This window comes from Alligator sinensis, unplaced genomic scaffold (genome assembly GCF_000455745.1).
Source record: "Alligator sinensis unplaced genomic scaffold, ASM45574v1 scaffold60_1, whole genome shotgun sequence".
Taxonomy (NCBI): Eukaryota; Metazoa; Chordata; order Crocodylia; family Alligatoridae; genus Alligator; species Alligator sinensis.
In genome coordinates this window covers 4,363,118-4,384,563 of record NW_005841858.1, presented here as the reverse complement: position 1 = coordinate 4,384,563, position 21,446 = coordinate 4,363,118, and the positions used below count along the sequence as shown (strand labels likewise).

Genomic DNA, 21,446 nt, shown 5'->3' with positions numbered 1-21,446 from the left:
CATGCTCTGCAAGTTTCTCCACAGATATGGCAGGTGGTGCCTTGCGGTGGGGGGCATGCAAAACTGTTAGCCAGGATGTTGCGTGCTTTCCTTCTTCCTCTGCCATTTCTCGGCTTGAAGATGGTTCTCCTCAAAGTGGGCTGTAGCTTGATGCTACAGTGGTGCAGCACTAGTGAGACCAGTTACCAGCCAGCACTTCCCAGTTTGTAGGGTTGAAGCCATCCTTCTTACAGTATGCTTTCAGGATCTCCATTGCATCATTTCCTCTGCTGTCCACGGGTCCTCTTACCATGACTAGATTGAGAGAGGAGGACTTACTTCGGCAGACGAGGTCAGTCATCTGCACATAGTGGCCAGCCCAGCAGAGATTTCATACATTTCATAGACATTAGGGCTGGAAGAGACCTCAGAAGATCATCGAGTTAAGCCCCCTGCCCCAGGGGCAGGAAGTCAGCTGGGGTCATAGGATCCCAGCAAGATAAGCATTCACATTTCTCTTGAAGGCATTCAAAGTAGGTGCTTGAACCACCTTCAATGACAGACTATTCCAGACCTTGGGGGCTCGGACAGTAAAGAAGTTCTTCCTTAAGTCCAGCCTGAAACGGTCTTGGAGGAGTTTATAACCGTTCAACTTTGTCATCCCTTGGGGCACTCTCGTGAACAAACGTTCCCCCAGATCCTGGTGAACACCCCTGATAAGCTTACAGGTGGCTATCAGACCGCCCCTGAGCCTGCGCTTTTCCAGGCTGAAGAGTCCCCTCATCATAAGGTCTGTTTTCCTGACCTCTGATCATGCATGTAGCTGTCCTCTGGACTCTCTCAAGCTTCTCCACATCCTTTTTGAATTGTGGAGCCCAAAATTGAACGCAGTACTCCAGCTGCAGCCTCACCAAGGCCGAGTACAATGGGAGAATGATGTCCCGGGATTTGCTTGAGAAGCAGCTATGGATGCAAGCCAGCGTTTTGCTCACTTTACGAGCTGCAGCATCACATTGAAGGCTCATGTTCATCTTGTGGTCAATTATGACCCCCAAGTCCCTTTCGTCCATAGTGCTAGCCAGAGTAGCACTGCCGAGCCTGTAAGCATGCTGTGGGTTTTTCCTCCCAAGGTGGAGAACCTTGCATTTTTCAGTGTTAAACACCATCAGGTTCTCGTCCACCCATTTCCTGAGCCTGTCAAGGTCAGCCTGGATTGCACTCCTGTCCTCAGGTGTGGATGCTTTACCCCAAAGTTTGGTATCATCGGCAAACTTGGCTAGTCCGCTTCTGATACCAATGTCTACATTGTTAATGAAGATGTTCAACAAAATAGGTCCAAGGACAGAGCCTTGGGGGACCCCACTGGTCACAGGGCACCATGACAATTGACTTCCATCAACCACCACCCTCTGGGTTCAACCACAGAGCCAATTCCCCAGCCAGCGAATCGTGGTGGACCCAAGGCTGCAGTTAGCCAGTTTTGCCAAGAGGTGATCATGGGATACCAGATCGAAGGCTTTTATAAAGTCAAGATATATGACATCAATCTCTTCCCCCTTGTCCAGGTGATAGGTCACCTGGTGTCAAAACAAATAGATCCGTGATAAGTCTTTAAAGTTAAAGGCATAGCTTCAGTGGGAGTACCAATTAATTAGATTGCTTGATTAAGCTTCTGCAGCCTATATGGAATGCATTATACCACTAAATATAAAAGCTTACATATAGGAGGCTAAAATTTTCTGCATTTTACCTCATATCATTCACACTGTAATCTATACTGTGAATGTACAAGACCTATAAATTATAACCCTCTACATTTCATAAGGTTAACATCTCATGTCTGCTTATACCATAGGAGCCCTATACACATGCAGTGCAACTATTCTGGCATGCTGTAATGCATCAGAGCAGACTTAATTAATCAAGTCTACTGGAGCATGGTAATTACCATGCTCCAGCAGACTCCAATATCATGCGTATCAACATCTCCACACTGAAAAATGGTGGCAAGGGATCTTTAACTAAAATTCATCAAATGAGCTTTAGTTAAAGTGCCCCTGCCGCCATTTTTTAGCATGGGGATGCTGATACGAGTGATGCTGGAGTCTGCTAGAGAGCAGCAATTCTACTGGAGTCTGCACCCATAGACACTATTCATAGCCATTTTCTGTGAAAATTACAAATGTAAGTACCTGCACACAAACTGTTACCATTAGGGGTACACTGATAAAGATTATTTTGAGCCGATACCTATCAATGGCTGATTATTAATAAGCCATATTAGCTGATACCGATCTGATTGCCAATAGGCAGCCTGGCAGCTTGGAGGGCAGCGTCCGACTGGTAAGTCTGTTGGGGGGGGAAGAGGTGGAGGGGAGGGGAGGGGAGGGAAGAGAAGAGAAGAGGCATGGGGGGGCAGGTTGAGGCCCCAACAGTGAGGGAGGGAGTGGAGCTGTGGCAGGGGCAGGCACTGCCCAGCTGGGTGGCATGTGGGACTAAGCCATGAGTGGCTCAATCAGGGAGCACGGGGAGGGAGGGTGGCTCCCGCCACTGCAAGCACCCCCAGGGGAGGCAGGGGGCATGTGCCCTCTGGATCTGTGCACAGGGCAAGGACAGGCTGCCACTGTGGGCTTAGGCTGGGAGCTGTGCTGGGTTCTTCCTGATAGGGGCTTGGGGTGGGTGGTGGCAGCAGCACTGGGGGTGGTGGTTACAAGGGCTATGGTGAATTCAGGGATGGCTACAGCCCCTCTATAGCACCCCCACTGCCTGCCCTGAGCACAGCCCTGACCCAACGCCCCCACCAGGAAGAGCAAAGTACTGCCCCAGGGCCCAACCCACAGCTGTAGCCAGCCCTCACCACACACACAGATCCAGGGGGCATGTGTCCCTCGTGCCTTCCCCAGGGATGCACACAGTGGGGGGAACCACTCCCCTGTGCCCTTGGATGAGCCACTCGTGGCTCCATCCAGCACCCCACCCCACCCTGGCTGGGAAGCACCTGCCTCTGCCTCAGCCCTACTCTCTCCTTCACTGAGGGATCCTCAATCTGCCTCCCTCACACTTCTTCCCCCACAACAAACTTACCAGCCAAACACTGCTCTCCATGCTGCTGGGCTGCCCGCTTGCATGCTGCAGCTTCATGTATGCACACGGCATTCATTGGCAACATTATCGGCCACATCAGCCAAAAAAAGCTGATTGCTGATAATGTCAGTGCTGATATGATATGGACCGATGTATCGGTGCACCTCTAGTTACTATTTAACATTTATTATTTATAAATGAACTTTAAAAATAATTATTTGAGAAGTTTACAGAAGCCATTGATTTCTGACTACCTGTAACATGCAACTTGTGACTGTTCTTAAAAAGCCTAGGGCTAGGTCCCTAGTTTCATGAATTATCATTCTAGCCAGCACCTGATACAAGAAAAAATCAGGACAAAGATGTTAGCAGTCCAAAAAATAAATGGGGGCTTTTTGTACCATCTGCCACTTATGAGGCAGTCAAAAGAAAGGACAATACACACCTGCAGGCAATGGTATTGAAATGCCATTGAGAAAAGAAGCCCAGGTGCTAGTGACAAGAGGCCTTATAAATAATGGCTGCTGCCTGGTTTAGGATAAAGAAAGATTATTATTTGCTTTCCATTAGTATCAACAATAGGCTAAATGCTGACTATGCACACAGGAAGATCCTGTTCACTGTAAATTCTATGGCAAAGCAAAGACTGTACAAGTCTCATGCAATAATATAAATCAAGAAGTTTCAGAGAGTATAATCCAGAAATATATCATTTTTATATTGATTATTTCCTATAGCAGGGCTGTCCAACTTCTCAGCAGTGAAGGGCCTCACCAGCATGGGTTGAATGGATCCCCATACCTTGTTGCAGAGTGCACCTGCATGAGTGCCCCCCCACCAGTGCAACAACCTTGTGTTGATGCTCCCCTGCCCCTCCCTTCTCAGCACACACCTGTGTGGGTACCCCATCCCCACCATACACTGTGGGGCCTGGTCTCAGTCTCAGAAGTCACAATGGGGAAGGGAAGCCTGGAGACTCTGGCTGTCATAGGGGAGGTGGCAGTCAAGCAGTAGCCTGGGGGCCACAACTTAACCCCTGATGGGCTGCACACAGCCTGGAGGCTGCCAGCTGGACAGCCCTGTCTTAAAGAAACAATGATCAGACTAAGACTTCAAAAATCACAAGTGTATTCTTACCACTGTAGTAACTCTCCTTCTATATTACAAGTTTGGTATCAGTGCTGGTGAAGAACAAAAGTCACTGGGTAGAATAAAGCATTTTAAACTGTGATTTGTCGAGTTACTCCAATTCAGAGCCATGCAGCCTCTGGTCTGAAACGGACTTTGCTGAAGGCAACTAGCCTAAGCCACAGCTTTTAGAAGGCACATGCTTATAAAAAGTGTATGGTCTGCAGCAAGGTAAGGAGGGTTCACATCACCTTAGCTCAGTGAATTGGTAATCAAACAGCTGCTGACATGTCAGAAACTTCACACTAGCCAGGGGCAAATTCAATTTTGCTAGCTATCCCCAGATCATGAAACCCAAATATCTTAAAGTATAAAAAACCTAAAAATTAAAGTTGATATGACTGACTGATGCAAATTACAATCCACTTAATAAGGGTTAAGGCAGCTGCTTTGGAAGAAAATTAATCCAGTCATGCCCTCTAAATTTATATAAAACTTATTAATAAAATTATTTTTAAATTGCTTTGCATTTCTGTATTTCTGGCTGGGACCAAAGGAAAATACACTAGGTGATAAATTTAGAGTTCAAATATCTGAACTTCTGCAGCTCACTTCTGAGTTCAAACTATCACTAGTCATTTTCAACAAATATACATTTTAGATGTATCCACTGCAATAGGCATTGTGTATGGCGGGGTCAGCAATTATTTCGGCTGGTGGGCCACTTAATGAGTTTGGGTGATCTGTTGAGTGCCAAGCATATAAAATCTTTTAAAAGATATCATTTTAAGTTATAGATAAAAAAATAAATCATTTATTAAAAACCAAACATCTATTATAACATTTTAACTTTATTTCAAAAAAATAATTCTGTCCTCATTTATGTTTTTTTAAGTAGTATATACAGAGGCAATTGCATAATAGCTCAAAATAAAGTTGTACTTTTGTATATTGGGGGGAGGGTGTGTGAGGGGGGTGTGGGGTAATGGGGGTGGCTGCGCATGTGTGTGGGGGTGCTGCCTGCATGCTAAGTCCAAGGAGCTGCCAGGAGTGGGGGGAGGGGAGGGAAGGGGACTTGACAGGGGGCATGTGCAGCAGAGCTCACCCAGGCAGTGCAGGTACAGGTGCTGCTCACCCCTGCCTGCCCCACATCTAGCCCACAGCTACCTCTATGGCACTCCACATGGGGCCAAGCCCCATCTGCCACCTGCAGATGGCTGCTCATCGTACCAGGCAACCAAGTGGGTGGAAGTCGGCAGGGAGCTGGTACTGGAATCCTGCATGCTGGGACAGGAGCCACTCAGCTGCAGCTTCCCCCTTGCCTGGCTGGGAATGACCGCTGCCACTTCCCCATACTAACTGCTGCCCAGAGGAGCTGTTGGAGGCAAGGGGAACTGAGCAGTACCTTGGCAACTGCAGCAGCAACAGGAGTAGCCCTACCAGGAAGCTGGGCACTGGCTGGTGGGGAGCCAGGGCCACCAGCCAGCATGGGGCAGGTGTGGGCTGGAGCACCTCAGGGGCAGACGCAATCAACTGGCAAGACTAATTTAGCCTGTGGGTGGGATTTTGCCCACCACTGGTGTATAGTATGCAATTAGTGCATTTGCCACAGGCTGGGCATATCTTGACCTGTGTTTACCTTTGATTATGTAGCCTTTCCAGCAGACTGTAGTATCCATATTTTGTACTTACTTGTTCCTGGCTGGTGCCCTCTTATGTCTCATTTTCAACAATGAAATACCCATTTGACTAAAGGGAAATAGGCCATACAGAAAAAGGAAATGCCCACAGTCAACAAACACGCTCTTAAACACGTGGCTGGTTTCAGCCTTTTTCCGTTTGTGGTTTCCAAAGACTTAAGTGCTACTTGGTTCAGATCTCTCATGGATCTGGTTGGAAGGTACATCAAAGACCTGATGTTTTAACCATGACTGGCCAAACTTCAGACTGCTGCACATAAAGACCTGCACCTTTGCAGTTCACTCTGGAGCTCAGCTCAGATGTCAGGTGCTCACTTGCCATGTGGAATCTTCCAAGGTCCATTCCACCACCACCACCACCACTACTACAGTTGCCAGAATTTTTTTTTTTATTTGTGCATTTGGTGCAGATACAGCATTTATCTACAGCAAAATATGGTTTTTCCCCCCTTGTACAAGGGATGTTCTCTCTGTCTCTCTCATTTTTCAGGTAGCATCTCCCTGCCATCCTGAGAAATTAACCTGTGGCCCCCTGAGTTCCCAGTCTGGGTGCCATTCCATTCCATCACTCTCCTGCTGCCACCGCTGCAGCTCCAGGCTCTCCCTCCCTCCTCCAGCTTCTGTTTCCTGTGCCTGCCCCTGGGAGTGGGGCAGTGTGGCCCTTGGGACTTCTAGGGATTTGTGGGGAATGGAGGCAGGAATCAGAAGTTGGACAGCCTTGAGTTAGGTCATCCCTATCTCAAAAGGTTTGGTTCAGGAGTTTTAGCCAGATTAGGACCTGGTAGGTTCCAACTCCACTATCTATTTTCAACCTGGGTCTCTGGAACTGAAAGTGTGCCAAACATGCAGACGACATATGATTTTTTGATATGAACAAAACTCACCAAACTCATTTTTTCATCTATTTTGTACCAGATGGGAAAACCTATTTGAATATTCCTTAGTCTCAGTTGCTCCAATTCTCCTACTGTTTTTCTACTACTATCAACAATTCAAAGTTAGTTGTCCCCATTTTATGTAAGATTTATCCTACTCATAACTAAAACAGTTTTTAAAAAGTATTAGTACTTCAAGGTAAATCGGAAATCAAGTGAACTTTGCACTCAAAAAAGGTGTGTGTGTGTGTGGGGGGGGGGGGGGGAGGGGTTGTCTTTGTATTATTTTTCCAGTATTCTTTAGAACTTGCATTAAGTAGGTGTCTGACCAATGCACAGAACTAAACTCTCTTGCTTTTTCATGATGTACATATACACATTATCTGGATATTCTTTATTAACATCCAAATGCATCAAGAGAAGGACTAGGTCCAAATAATATGCAACTAACCACTAGAAACTACAGGTTAATGGGCTGGTCTACCTGCTGGGGAAAGTGAAATAATGACACAAAGAATACTCCAGTTTCTTTGCTCAGTTAAATTAGAAGCAAATATTTAAATAGTCTCATTGCCTCCTAAGGGTCTTAAGAACCACTTGTCTGCAGAGATTCCCATCCCTGCTCAGGTAAGTCTCCCCCAAGCCTATTCCATGCAGGTATCCTTCCTCACAGACCTCGTGCTTAGTTAGTCTGAAAGGTTTCCTTTCATTTCCCTGCTTAAGAGACAAAGCCCTGGATACTCTTTCCTCTAGGAACATGATTAGGAGCAACCATATGATCTGCAACTATAGCCTCAATGTTTAACGGGTGCCCTAAAGACCTTATTGGACACATTAGAGTGCCTGTGTGTGCCCCAAGATGCAGCACCCTATTACAAAATCAAAAAACACCTTCTACACATTGGTTGCGCAGAAACTCTACAGCCTTCATCTGTAAGGAGCCCAAGAGGTATGCAAAGTATGTAAGACAGGCAGATATTTCTTCACCTTCAGAAGGATTTCTTTCTTTTTTGGGGGGGGCGGGGGAGGTGTTGAAGAGACATCAGAGTTAAAGAAGATGTCTTTATTTTTCTTTAAACAAACTTTGGCAAGAATACTGAGGTCTGGAATCGCAGAAGTAAGATATTCTTACAAACAAACAAAATTGAGACAAACTTTTCACACAAAACTGTAAACATGTTCATTACTTTAAAGAACTAAAAACAGTTTGAGAATATAATTTCCCAATTTAAATTACACTTGATGAAAAATATAAAATTACAGAACTATCAAAACCATTCAAGAGAGACCTCTTGTGGTGCTTAAGCATATGGTAAACCATGATAAAGAAACCAGTATAAAAATCTATAAACAATATCCAATCAAACTCCAGTGTCACACACAAACAAATCCTAAATGTATTCTGCTAGCAGGAGGATCTTGTCCTATTTAACAGACATTACTTTCATAGCCCAATAATCTACTATAGTTTCTAATATTAAGAAACTAGCCTCCAGCTATGAACAAAAGACATGCAAAAATAAACCAGTACACATTCTTCCTCAGTAATATTTTATTGAATGCTGTCAAGTCTAGTGTAACCTAAGAAACCATCACAGAAGACAATGTCTATAAGAAAACTGCTAATTTAACTTATGCCTATCTGGGAAATTTAGTTGGATGGACTGAAAAGGGCCAGATTTTCCTCTATAGAAGAAGTGTGAGATTAACTGATATTTTGCTGTATCTATGCAAAAGTAGCAGGTCTTACACAAAACACTCATATTTGATTTCTAGTCTTAGAGCTCTAACTGTTAACTAATTTCCAGTTTTGCCAAAGATGGTGACCATAGTCACTGAATAATATTTTTTACTGTAGAAATGATTTATCAACTGCTTTCCCAAATTTCTAGAGAGCTATTCACATTGTGAGTCAGCTCACAAGGACAGTATTTGGTAACTTCAATGTACTTGAACAACATATGACTGCAGTAGGGTCTGTGGCATTCCACTTTGTAGGTGGCATGAAAAAAACAGCCAAGAACAAGAATGTCTTTTGCTTTATTTGAACAACCTGCAACATAGGTCAGCTCTGTAACAGTTTGCTCAAAATCAATTTATTTTGTCAGAGAATGAGAATAATATTTAAATATTAATATATCAATTTAATTAATTTTTGGTCTCAAAGAGCTCTAGAGATTGTTTCTAATCCCCATGTTTTCAAACTCTAGATTTTGCATTTGGATTGTAGATTTACTAAAATGATTAAAATCTCATGCCACTAGACAACTTTTTATTCCGATTTCTCTCTTCTCAGAGGGCACAGATATTCTTTCCAAAATCAAACATAATTTACAATCACTAAACTGGCTTAAAGTGAGTCTCCTTTTCAGAGAAGGTACAATTCACTTATTTTGCGGATCAGTACCAAGTTCTCCCATCTTCTTGTACAGCATCTAACAAAGCAAACCAAGCACTGCTTAACCAAGGACCCAAACTTTCTCTAGGAGAAGAAAATACCAGTGGAAATATTTTGTCTTGTAGAGGCTGCTGTTCTTACCTGAAATGCTTATGACCTGTTATTGCTAAGATCTGTATGATCCTAAGAAATGTCGGATGTGCAGCTGAAATCCCAGAGGGCTTTATAAGAAACATACTTGCTTTAAAGTACATTTGAGAATGCCTGAAATTCAGTTCTTCAAGAACTAGCAGTATAATTAGCCACTAGCTAAATTTCTCCTGACTGACTTGAATAGTTCATTTATACTACTTCCTGCTCTGAATCTGGCAGAAAGAGTTAACGTAAGAGAGAAGCAGTACTTACAGGAGTGCTGCCATTGGAAAAAGTGTTCATGCTGATGGAACTGCTCATCTTGTCAGAAGACAAGGAAGGTGGTGATGGACTACGCTTCTCCAGGGGGTCTTGGTGTAACATATCCTGGCGCTGTAGGTATTCACGCCATGCCCTCTGAATGCTGAATTGGAAAAACAGGTGAATATATATAAGCAACTGACTTTCAGCAAAATCCAAAAAAGCTACAGGAAACCCTTACCTCAGGTGGACTGGGTTACCCAAAATGTATTTAGTCCAAGCTGACATATTCATTTATTGATTGTTTGTAAATTTTCACCACGCATATGACTGCCATCGATAGTTCTTAAATGATCCACTACGAGTAGGTAATTGACTATTTGTTATCTGTAGTATGTAATTGGCTAACTATTGTTTCTGTTCTTGATGGATAACTGAAACTCTAAACAGAAGGGAACTTTTCAGTCTTGACTAGAAGATATGCATATTCAGATACAGACTTTTTCACATATGAATTCAGGTATTCTTACTTAGGACTGCCACTGATAATTCTCTTCCCACTTCTATTCCTAGGGGTGTGCGAAACAGGCCATATTTGATTCGGATTTGGCCTAAATTGGGAACAGTGATTTGATTCATTGATTCGGATCATTGCTCCCAATTTGATTTGGCAGAATCCGAATCTGAAGATTTGATGCCGATAAGGAGAATCGGCGATTCGGCCATAGACACAGCTTTAAATTTTTATTTTATTTTTTTTACATACCTCAAGGTACCAGGCACAGCTTGTGAATGCTGCAATGCTGGGGCAAATGGAGCACACCACAGAAGTACTTCCAGTCCACTTCTGGGTCCGCTGGGGAGCATGTGGGGGGCCTCCCTAGACCCAGGAAGCACCAGATGCCAAGCCACTGAGGCGCAGGGCTTCTGGTCCACTTCTGGGTCTGCTCCTGAGTGCACTGGGGAGTCCCCCATGCTCCTGTGGGATGCTGCATCTGCCCCAGCATCCCACCATTCATGAGCCGCCTGCTACCTTGAGGTATGTAGAAAAAAAACATTTAAAGCCATGTCTATATCCAAATCTTTCCGAATCTCTCCAAATTGATTCAGAGGGTACCCATTCAATTTGGAAAGATTAAAGGGTCTCCTGATTCTATTTGGATTTGCAAATTTGGTAACTGAATCAGGCCAAATCTCCACTGAATTGAATCAGGGACTGAAGCTTTGCACAGCCCTATCTATTCCCTTTTCTCTCTCTATACTAAAGGACAGATTCAGGGAACTGTCTATTAGTAAGTAAACAAGAGCATGTTCCAGTATGGTTGGATCAAAGAGCTCTCCAGTGAACTGCCACTGTAAAAAAATAATCCATAGTCACTCAGTTCTGATAGACATATTTGATAGAGGGGAAATGTATGCACTTTAAAAATACAACTGGAAACTATTTTTGTTTCAGAATCCAGATTTTTTGTTTCAGAAGTTATTAAATTAAATCAACCCAGGTAGGTTGTCAGAAACAGATACCTTCCCAGAGAAACCATGGACTTCAGAAGCTCATTTTTAACTTTGTTAAAAAAGTCAGAGGCCAAGTCCTGATCTGTGCTAAATCCCCTCTATTCTGATGTAGCAGGGCAAAGGGGACTTAAACCTGCATTAAATAAGTAGGCAAGGATCCTCCTAGCATAGGAACATTTTCACTGTCACACAGCCAGGTCTATGCCACCTTTTTCTGAAGAGAAAGCAATGCTGAGACCTGGCTGGAATATACTATGGTCCTTTGACTCTCTGAAGAAGTATTTTCCCTTGGCTTTTTGTGCAGAAGGGAAAAATAATGACCTATGTGAAGATGAACTGTGACTGCAACCTCATCTTAATTTGAAGTCCCAGTTCAGCTGAACCATTTGCATGATTGGAATGAGAAATATTTTCTGTGCAGCAACATCCCCTCTATCAAAGATACAGACTCACTGTAACTTCATATGACAGTCTCAAAAGCAGTTTAAAACACTATCAAGGATATAATGCAAACAAGTGAAAACTGAAGTCAGAAGTCAAAGCTTAATTTATCTTTAGAAAAGTAGCCCCACACTGGCAGACTTCTCTTTCTTCTGTTATACTTAGTGCTTTCGTTCCAAACTTTAAACTTGGAGTAACTTTCTAAAGCCTTATATTAAGAGCAGTATAATAAAGAAATGGGTGTTTTATACAGAATACTTAGAACCTTAACTTAATACATGCTCCGTTACTTTATGAACTATACTAGTAGTGCTCAACCTTTTTGGCCAGTGGGTCAGATGGGCAGTGTACAGACTTTCTGCAGGCCAGATCTGTCCAGTGTTCCTGATCGAGCTTTCAGGGTGATCACAGCAGTACCCCATTTGGCTGTGTGGAGTGGTAGTGGGGGCAGCCCAGCCCCACGTTAGGAAAGAAGGTTTGACATGGCCCCATGGGGAAAGTGGGGGAAGAGAGAAAGGGGCCTTCACCTAACCCAAACCCAGCCCTACAGGAGGGAAGGGAACATGACCCAGTTCCGATTCAGCCATGGGGTGGCAGGGGGGACAAAGGGGCATTGCCTAGTCCTGATCCAGTTGTAGGGAGTGGGGCAGGAGGCCTGGCACCAACCTGCCACACAGGGTTTGGGGAATTTGGCAGTGGGGTAGGAAGGCAATATTGACTGCCGCCACTCCCCCGCTACCCCGTGGAGAGCCCTGCAGGCCAGAAGTTGGGTGCCCCTGAGCTATACAAATATAAAGAAACACAATATAAAAATAGTTTTTGAAATAACTTACAACTGTACAAACAAAATATCACTTTGGAAAGCAAATATACTGATTGCATTCTCTTAATTTCATTTCTGGTACTCTTCTCATCACTAGATGGCAGCATAGTATCAACTATGCATTTTCAGAGGAGGAAAAAGAATGGTAGATTGGTGAAATATGTACATTATTTATTAAAAATGTGCCTAAAACTGCCCTGACTTTACCATGAATTAGTTGGCCACAGATAAGGTACAATCTGTGATTCACACCAGTAAATTTGATTATAAGGCTCCCAATTTCTGTGTCATTTCATTATTTTAAGCCAGCTGTGTCAAACGCAAATTGGTCCAGTCACCATTTTCTCTGCTTTGCAGGTGCTTGCAGGCCACACCCATTCTGGCCTTGGTGGACTCTGGTAGCTACACAAAAAGCCCTGACACTGCAGCCAAAGCTGCTGCTCCAGAGAGGTTTTGAAGTAGCCAGCAACCAGGTGACTAATGTGGATTTGCGTCCTGTCATAGCCTCACACTGCTGTGAAGGGAGGTACTGGCACAGTTCCAAATGTAGCTGCCACTGCTTACCCCTATCACCAAGTGCCACCAAGTCCCATCGCCACCAGCTATAAGGAATAGAATATTTAGTGGCTGATACAGAAGATGTCATGTCAACACCTCCCCCAACAGCAGGATGAGGCTGATGAGGGAATGTGAACCCTATGAGCAGGTGACTCTTGCCCCTCTGCTCCTTCATTTCAGCCCTGGGAAAAGATAGTAGCTCAGATGATCCACCTCCGCAGGCTATATCCAACCTATGAGCCATATGTTTGATCTTAACTTTGATCATTTTATTGACAAGTAAATACAGTAAAGAAGTTCCAAGGTTGATGCCTCAGAGTTTTGGTTACTGAGTATACAGGCATTCAGTCCTTTGCCACCTAGGAAAATACACATTGAAGAGATGAATTTTGGGATTAACACTTTAGAGGCTTGTTCCTTGTAACATTCCTCTTCCATATTAACAGGAGGATGACCAAATCTGATGTCCTATTTGGAGGAAAGGTGTGTCTTCAACTACTCAAGTCCATTCTTCCTCCTCCTTCTGCCTGTTCCTACAGCAGTGTTCCTCTGGGCTTGCCTCTGCTTAACGTTTTCATTATCAACCTTGGTGAAGGGACTAGATGCATGATTATGAAATTTGAAAATGACACAAATAGAAGATAAACTGTCAATATGGAGCAGGACCAAAGTATTATATAGGAAATATTAGACAACCTGGCAGACCAGAGCACTAGAAATGGTGGAAATTTAATAACTTTGGGAGCACAAAGTTATGTTTTTAGGGACAAATAACATACATTTTTACACAATGCCTAAATAATATGTGGAACTAATTGCCACAGGATATTGTGGAGCCAACAGTATAGTCAGATTTGTAAAGATGCCTAATTCCTTCTCAGAGAACAGGTCTGTCTGTGACTATTAATCATAATAGCTAGGACATAACCTACTGCAAGCATCTGAGAGACTCTCACATGTTAGATCACTCTACATCTGGACTATTTGTATTACTCTTCCTCTAAAGCATCCTTCACTTGTTACTATCAAATACAGCAGGGGTGGACAAAGTCTGGCCCATGGGCCAGATCGGGCCCACAGCCAACTACATTTCCCAGCAACCCCTGCCCACGTTGCTGCAGCCAGGTTCCACGGAGACCACAGCAGCACTGGGGTTGTGGCAACTTGGGGCCAGGGTTTCCATTGAGACCTACCCTAGGCAGGGGCAGGCAAGCAGCAGATTGTGGTTCTTCGCCATCTCCGGACCACACTGTCACCACTGCAAGATCTCAGCCCTGGCCCTGGAGCAGCTCCCCACCCAACCGTGCGCCCTGCCAGTGCTGCTGGGGTCAGTCTCCATGGAAACCCTGGCCCCGCACTGTCAAGGCCCCACCACTGCTCGGGTCTGCATGGAAACTGGTCGCAGTGATGTGGGCAGGGGCTGCTGGGAAATGGAGTCTGGTCACCAGCTGGATTCACCATTTTGCCCACTCCTGAGATACAGAATCCTGGGATAGATGGACTCTTGCTCTGACCCAACACAGTCATTCTCATGCTCTAAAATAAGGATTCATAAACTGGAAGCAGAAGGAGAGAGAGACCTGAGTGAACTGGTTGATCATAAGGTCACCATGAGCCATCAGGGTGATCTGGCCATGAAAAAGGTTATTGCAATTCTAGATTGTAGGGTGTATACAGTATATACAACAGTACTTAAATACAGTCTATACAGCACAAGAAAATACTGGTATCACTGTATAAGGCACTATTCCCATTTAGAATAATGTGCATAGTTGTGGTCACCTATGTTTGTAAAATACAAGACTATAATCTATATTTACAGAAAGAAAGAAACTAGGATGACTGGGGGAATGAAGAGCCTATCTTATGATACAAGACAAGAAAGGTTAACTTATTTAGCTTAGAAAAGCGGCTTTGTTACAACTTAAAACTCAATGTTTCATATCCTACCCTCTGGGGGTGCATCTACACATGAAATTAATGTGAAGCAATACACTCCGGAGCAGTTGAAGCCAAAATAAACTGCTTCTGGGCACAGTCTCTACACATGTGCCTGGGACAACAACAATTTGAGCCAGGGTGGAGCATGCCTAGGCTGGCAGGGAGTATGGGGGTCAGCCCTAGGCTCCTGTCCCAACAGTATTATCTTACAGTGGAGTTTATTAGTTGACTGTGACCTAATACTGGCACATGGGTAGACTGTGATGCTTTACTGCAGAGCTAATTCGTCTATTCTGGCACCCTGTGACAAGGTAGGACAGTTGTTCTCTCTCTTCTTTATGGTAGACTTTCAAATAATTGAAAACTGCTATTGTGTGCTCCTTCAGTCTCCCTTTCTCAAGAGTAAACACACCTAGTTCTATCAATCTTGCTTCATACAGCCTACATTCCAACCCCTTTAATCATCTTTGTTGATCACCTCTATGTTCCCTCCAGTTTGTCCACTTCCTTTCTAAAATACAGTGCTCAGAACTGGGCATAATATGTCAAATGAGACATGGATTAGAGTGGTACTATCACTTCCCATGTATTGTAATATTTTCCTAATGCAGCCCAAAACGGCATCTGCTTTGTTTGCAACAGCACTACACTGCTGACCCCTGCTGAGGTTATGACCTGCCAGAACTCCCAAACCTATTGAACACAAAGAGCTTGAATACAATTCTGCAACACTAAATCTGGCCACAGAATCACATGGCATATAGAGAACCGGGTATAAATATTTCTTAGATACAGACATCATGTTACTAACAAATCATTGTCTCCAAGAAACTGTGCTGATTAGGGGGCAAATATGATAAAAACTTTCTCTACGAAATATTTATTTTAGAAGCAGCAGAAACAGTGCTACTTGTGTGTGATATTTTCTTTCTGACCACACTTCCTTTGAAATGTCTGGAGAAGCTCCCACGTGCTAGTGCCGACAAAGCACAAGAAAACTTGGTTGCAATTTTGAACAAAAGCACTAGGCCTATTTCTTCTTTATTCCACACCAACAGGTGACTGTGAAGGGGGAAAAAACAGGAAAAAAACCACACTATAAAAAGTAAGCAAATAAAGATTGTTAATAATCTTTGGAAATCTAATTCCAGTTCTTAATCTCTCTTGTTGCCTGTTTTCTTCCTTTCACATGCTTTTTACTTTGAACTCTGAAATGAACTGAGCCCCCAAATCTAACAAAGCACTGAAACACATGCTAAACTTGGAGTATGTGAGAGTTCCATTGAAGACAATGGGGCTACTTGTATGCTGGAACTTAAATCAAATCTTTTTTTTCTTTTTTTTGCTATTTGACCAAATTTCAACAGGAAAAATATTCACCCAGATTAAGCCTTAGTACATTTAAGCCTTAAACATTTCCTCTCTGTCAATTGCTTCATAGACTCACAGAAAAAGGATATAGGAATTAAGGGAATGGGGCAGACAATAATTCAGAGCAGCAGTTCATAGACAACAAAACTTTAAAAATAAACTTCACAGGGAATAGCAGAACAAGAAATCACTCACAGCCTGGATTGCTTTAAGTATGGTTTTAAAAGGACTATCAATTCTTATTCCATTACCTGGATTAATTTTTATAAACCCTATGTCCCTCAATGGGTTAACTGCTTTTCTCTCTCTCCTGCCCACCTTGTCTCTCAACAGTGCACCCTCCCCTTTTTCTTCCCCCTTCTCCCCCCTTTGTATTCCAGTCACTGCTTTCTATTTAACAGCTCTGCTTCCTGCAGTCCCTTCACAGCATTTGCTTAGAAAAGCTTATGTTATACATCTCTGATTTAGTTAGTCTATAAAATGCAAATCTATCTTACCTGTTGCATATTAATCAGAGCCCTCTCCTGGAGATTTAAGGTGAACATACAAATCAGACTTAGTCCATACTAACGAGGGTCTGCCAATTAAAGCTTGTTAACTAATGCTAAGTGCCCTGTGAGCATCTCAAAGTTAGGTCGCTTCAGGTGAGGGTTAACTCTGGGTTGTGATACCTACCTTGTGTTAAGGTATCTCCAGTCTGCTTTATGAAGATAAAATGAGCAATTTACAGTCCTCCACCATCCCAAGATGCACAGCCTCCAGCCTCCCTCCCCCAGCAGGGATAGAGTCCAGGTGTCCTGGTTCCTACCCAAGCCCCTGGTCATCAGCCCTCTAGTGGCAACTCAGAGCTGTGCAGGCAAGAAATGGTATTAACCCTTGACATGCAACTGCACACAGCACGTTCTAACTTTAACACAGGCGAACAGTCCACAGATTCAGTACTGTCGAAGTGTAATGTGTAACTTCACCCTTACAGATCAGTACGAAAGTATGATTATAGTGTGAGTATCACACCAGTACTAGCTTTATTCTAGCTAGCCTGGGTAACAGTTTTACTGAAGGCATAGTAGCATGAGTAGCACTATGGGTTGCAGAAGCCTTCTAGGTTGACTCAACTGCTAGGGCTTGCTAAAATTCTAGCCATTACATTGGGGCGAGCAAAATACAGCCTGCAGGCCGGCCATTTTATCTGGTCTGTGGGGCCCCTAAAGAATTCAGAAAATTAGTATTTATCTGCCCCTGGCTGCCTGTCAATCTGACAGCAGCCAGGGCAGTAGGACCAAGCAGCCGCAGAAGCAAGGCCCTGGCCCCACCCTCCCCCCCAGCCAAAATCCCCATGCTGAGCAGAGGATTCTGGCCTGGGACTGTGGAGCTGTTCCTGCCCCCATGTGCTGAAGAGAAATACAGATAAGAAGGTGGGGAGGCAGGAGAGGACCGTGGGCAATCACCCCAGTCCTCAAGGACGGGCTGAGCCAGCTGCTGCAGTCTCAGCCTACAGCTGAGAACCACATGGTGCCAAAGTGACCAGTGTGGGGTGGAGAGGAGCAGCAGAAGCCGCAGGCAGGGAATCACTGAAAGTGGCAGTAGGCTGGGGGGGAAGGGGCAATGATCAGGAACATGGAGCACAGTGACAGCTGGGCAGCAGCACAGGGCCCATGCAGTGTCCCGGGACCAGGGCCAGTGGGGCCCAGAGTGGGGCAGCAGGAGTGTGAGGCCTCGGCTGGCAGGGGCTCTGGAACCTGGCCAGCTCTCTCTCTCCCTGCTGGTGCAGCCTGGCCTGGCTCCAGAGAGCCCTGCTAGCCTGTGCCCCATGCTCCTGCCACCCCGCTCTGGGCCCTGCCAGCACTGGCCCCAGTGTACCACACGGGCCCCACTCTCCCACCTAGCTGTTACTGCCCTCTGCATGCCCACTTGCTCCCACTCACCAGCACCTGCTGCAGCCATTTTCCTGCTGCTGCCAATGCTCCCTTCCACATCCCCACCATTTGCTCCAGCACCACGTGGTACCTGGCTACAGCGCTGGGCCACAGGACACAGCAGGAACTGGTCTGGCCCCTGAGATTCTCAGCTGGCTCTGTGAGGTGCCAGCTGGGCTGGTCTAGCTCCTGCTGCATCCTGTAGTCTCCACCATGCAACTGGGACATGGTGCTGGAGAGGCGAGCTGGGGGGGAAAGGGAAGTAGCAGAAGGTCAGCAGTGGCAGATGGGGGGCAGGAAGTGGCAGCAAGCAGCAGCACAGGGCTACACTGGTGCCCCAGGGGCAGGAGCAGGAGCCCAGTCTTGGAGGAACACTGTGGGAGCTCTGCTTGCCACAGGGAGGCTGTGGGCAAATCCTCCCTCTCCACACCTGTCACAATCCTCCCCAACCACCCTCCCTCACATGCTTACAGTGCCCCACAAACCCCATATCTACCCAAACCCCACACACCCACATGCTCCCCCACCCTACATACACACACCACCCCCATGCCTATCTACCCCACACAAACCCCACACACACCCACACCCTCCCCCACATAGCCACACACCACAAACCTATACCCGCCCCCCTCCCACAATACACAAGAGTAAGACTTCATTTTAAGCTATCACCTCTATGTACACTACACAAACACGTAAATCAGGACAAAAATATTTTTCTGAAATCACATTAATGAATGTTGTACTAGATGTTTGATTTTTAGAATATAATTTAGCATTTTTCTGGTTCTGAGATGGCAAACTCTTGCTGAAAGCAGTACTTCTGGGTGGGCAAGGGGAGGGACTTCCAGTGGTAAAGGTCAGGGGTTAGGGGGTGGGACTTCTGGTCCCAAGATGGTAACCAGGGGGTAGGGCACCTGTCAAGGGGCAGGGTAGCCCTCAGCAGCTTGCCAAAACTCGGTAAGCAGCCCTCCGCCCAAAATAATTGCCCACCCCTGCATTACATCTTCATTACAGTTATTACATGTGCTAGCTAGATTAAAGCTAGGGCTGGTATGCCTCCTGTTTCAGATACTTTAATCTGACTCCTCATTTCCAGAGTAAACTGTATAGGAAGGAGCACCCTGTGTGGATTACTCTAATTGTCCCTTGTATGATATTTTTCAGATACTAAAAGCAAAAAAGCACTCACCATAGAACTGTGCATTAGGTCATAGAACAAAGGCCCACAGTCCTTTATTTACTTTTCCCTGGGAGCATTTCCTTAATTTACCTTTCTTCACAAGTCATGTAACTTTTTCCTCCAATTTCAGACCCAATTGGGAAAAAACATGTTATAACTGTAGGGCTAAAAACTACAAGCTACAAGCAGCAGCTATTGGTATATTGTATTTCAAGGACTTGATACAGTGCAGTAAATGCCTGGAAGTGACTGACAAGCAACAAAAGTATTTCCAGAACCCACTTGGTCATAACGTTTTTTCTCCATTGTAGCATCACAGAAGAGAATGTATGTGAGATTTTCTGGGGTTTTTTTTAATTCTCTTCTAAAGTATGCTTCAGATTTCTAGGAGTCATGGCCCCTAATCCCAGGGCTAATGCACCTGAATAGACAGCTACAGCACTTGTGTCTTTAGTACCTAGCCTCCTACTTTATAGCAACTTCCATGTTCTGCACTTTTCTTTGTCAAACACTTGAAGTTAGAAGTCACAATCTAAGAAAATGCAAGATGAAAACTGCACCGTATCACTACCCAACCAGTCACAGCTACCAAGATTTATGCAGCCCCACATATGACATTTATGAAAACCATTAAAAAACTATTTTGTATATTTTAAAATAAATGATATACCTCAAATGTCAGTTTATGTTCAACACAATCTTTCCCAGGCAGTGATGAGGACAGACACAGTGCAGCACAAAAACTTGGTATATATGAAGCCAAATCAAGTAGGAAGATGGAAGAGTATCGAGAGGCTCTGGGAAAAAGATGCATATGTGCAGGTCTGTTATTGCTAGTTTGACAGGGAGGTGGGACCTGATTTGTCCAGAGTTGCTGAGGTGCTATATTAAGAGGTGTCTGGAATAGGAGAATAGGGAGATAAGCTGCTCAGACATTTCAGCATTGGTTACAATATTGTTGTGGCACCTGGCCTTGCCAATTCTTTGTTCACGGAAGAAATAATAGCTGTTATATGTAGGTGATAGCTTCTTGGATTCATTTTTTGGGTATAATCAGAAGTGGGGATAATGGCCCTAAAACAACATGAAACATCCACTAACCGGTAGGGGTATGCAAAGCGGGCCCTATTCAATTTGGATTTGGCCAAATCAGGGACAGTGATTTGATTCGTTGATTTGGATCACTGTCCCCAATTCAATTTGGCTGAATCCGAATCTGAAGATTTGATGCTGATTCAGAGAATCAGAGATTCGGACACAGGCACAGCTTTAAACGTTTTTCCTACATACCTCAAGGTACCAGGCGCAGCTTGTGAGTGTTGAGATGCTGGGGTACATGGAGCATCCCACAGCAGTACAGGGGGCCCTCCATGTGCTCGGCTGCAAACCCAGAAGTGGACCTGAAGTATTTCCAGTCCACTTCCAGGTCCACTGGGGAGTGCGCTGGGGGGCCCCCCCGTGCCCCTCGGCTTGGCAATTGTTCCTGGGGGGACCCTGGGTGCCCCCCCCCAACCCAGGAGGCACCAGTCACTGGTCAGGGAGGTGCGGGGTGAGGGGCACCCAGTGAGCTTCCTGGCAGACCCAGAATCAGAATCAGAAATGCTTCTGGTCCACTTCCGGGTCTGCTGCTGAGCACGCTGGGGAGCTCCCCCTGGCTTCTATGGGACACTCCATGCACCCCAGCATCGTAGCATTCATGAGCCACCTGCTACCTAGAGGTATGTAGAAAAAACATTTAAAGTTGTGTCTATGTCCAAATCTCTCAATCTTTCCGAATTCATTCAGAAGGTTCCGATTAGATTTGGAGAAATTAAAGGGTCTTCCAATTCATTTCAGATTCAGAGATTCAGCCACTGAATCAAGTCGAATCTCTGCCGAATCGAATCAGGGACCAAAGCTTTGCACAGCCCTACTAACCAGGGGATTAACTCCTGATCCAATGCCCAGTCAAGTCAAGTGTGATAGGTGTCTGGCTCTTACTGGTGGTAACCAGAAAGTAAAATTTCCCCTTCCCCGCCATTAACAGTACTGGCTTCTGGGTTTCTATTTTGCCTTTCCTGAAGCTTAGGGACTCTGGCTGAGGTGCAATGAGGTGCTTCCACCAGTAGCTAGACAGCCCAGAGATCTTGACTAAAAGT

The 21,446-nt window shown here is 44.9% G+C and overlaps 1 protein-coding gene across 1 annotated transcript in view; it reads right to left on the bottom strand.

The window, feature by feature from the left end:
• IQCJ (IQ motif containing J) overlaps positions 1 to 21,446 on the bottom strand; it is a 155,294-nt gene that overhangs the window by 39,909 nt on the left and 93,939 nt on the right. The window contains exon 4 of the mRNA XM_006016473.2: positions 9,570 to 9,720. Coding sequence (XP_006016535.1) covers positions 9,570 to 9,720 — 151 coding nt within the window. The remainder of the gene's footprint in view (positions 1 to 9,569; positions 9,721 to 21,446) is intronic.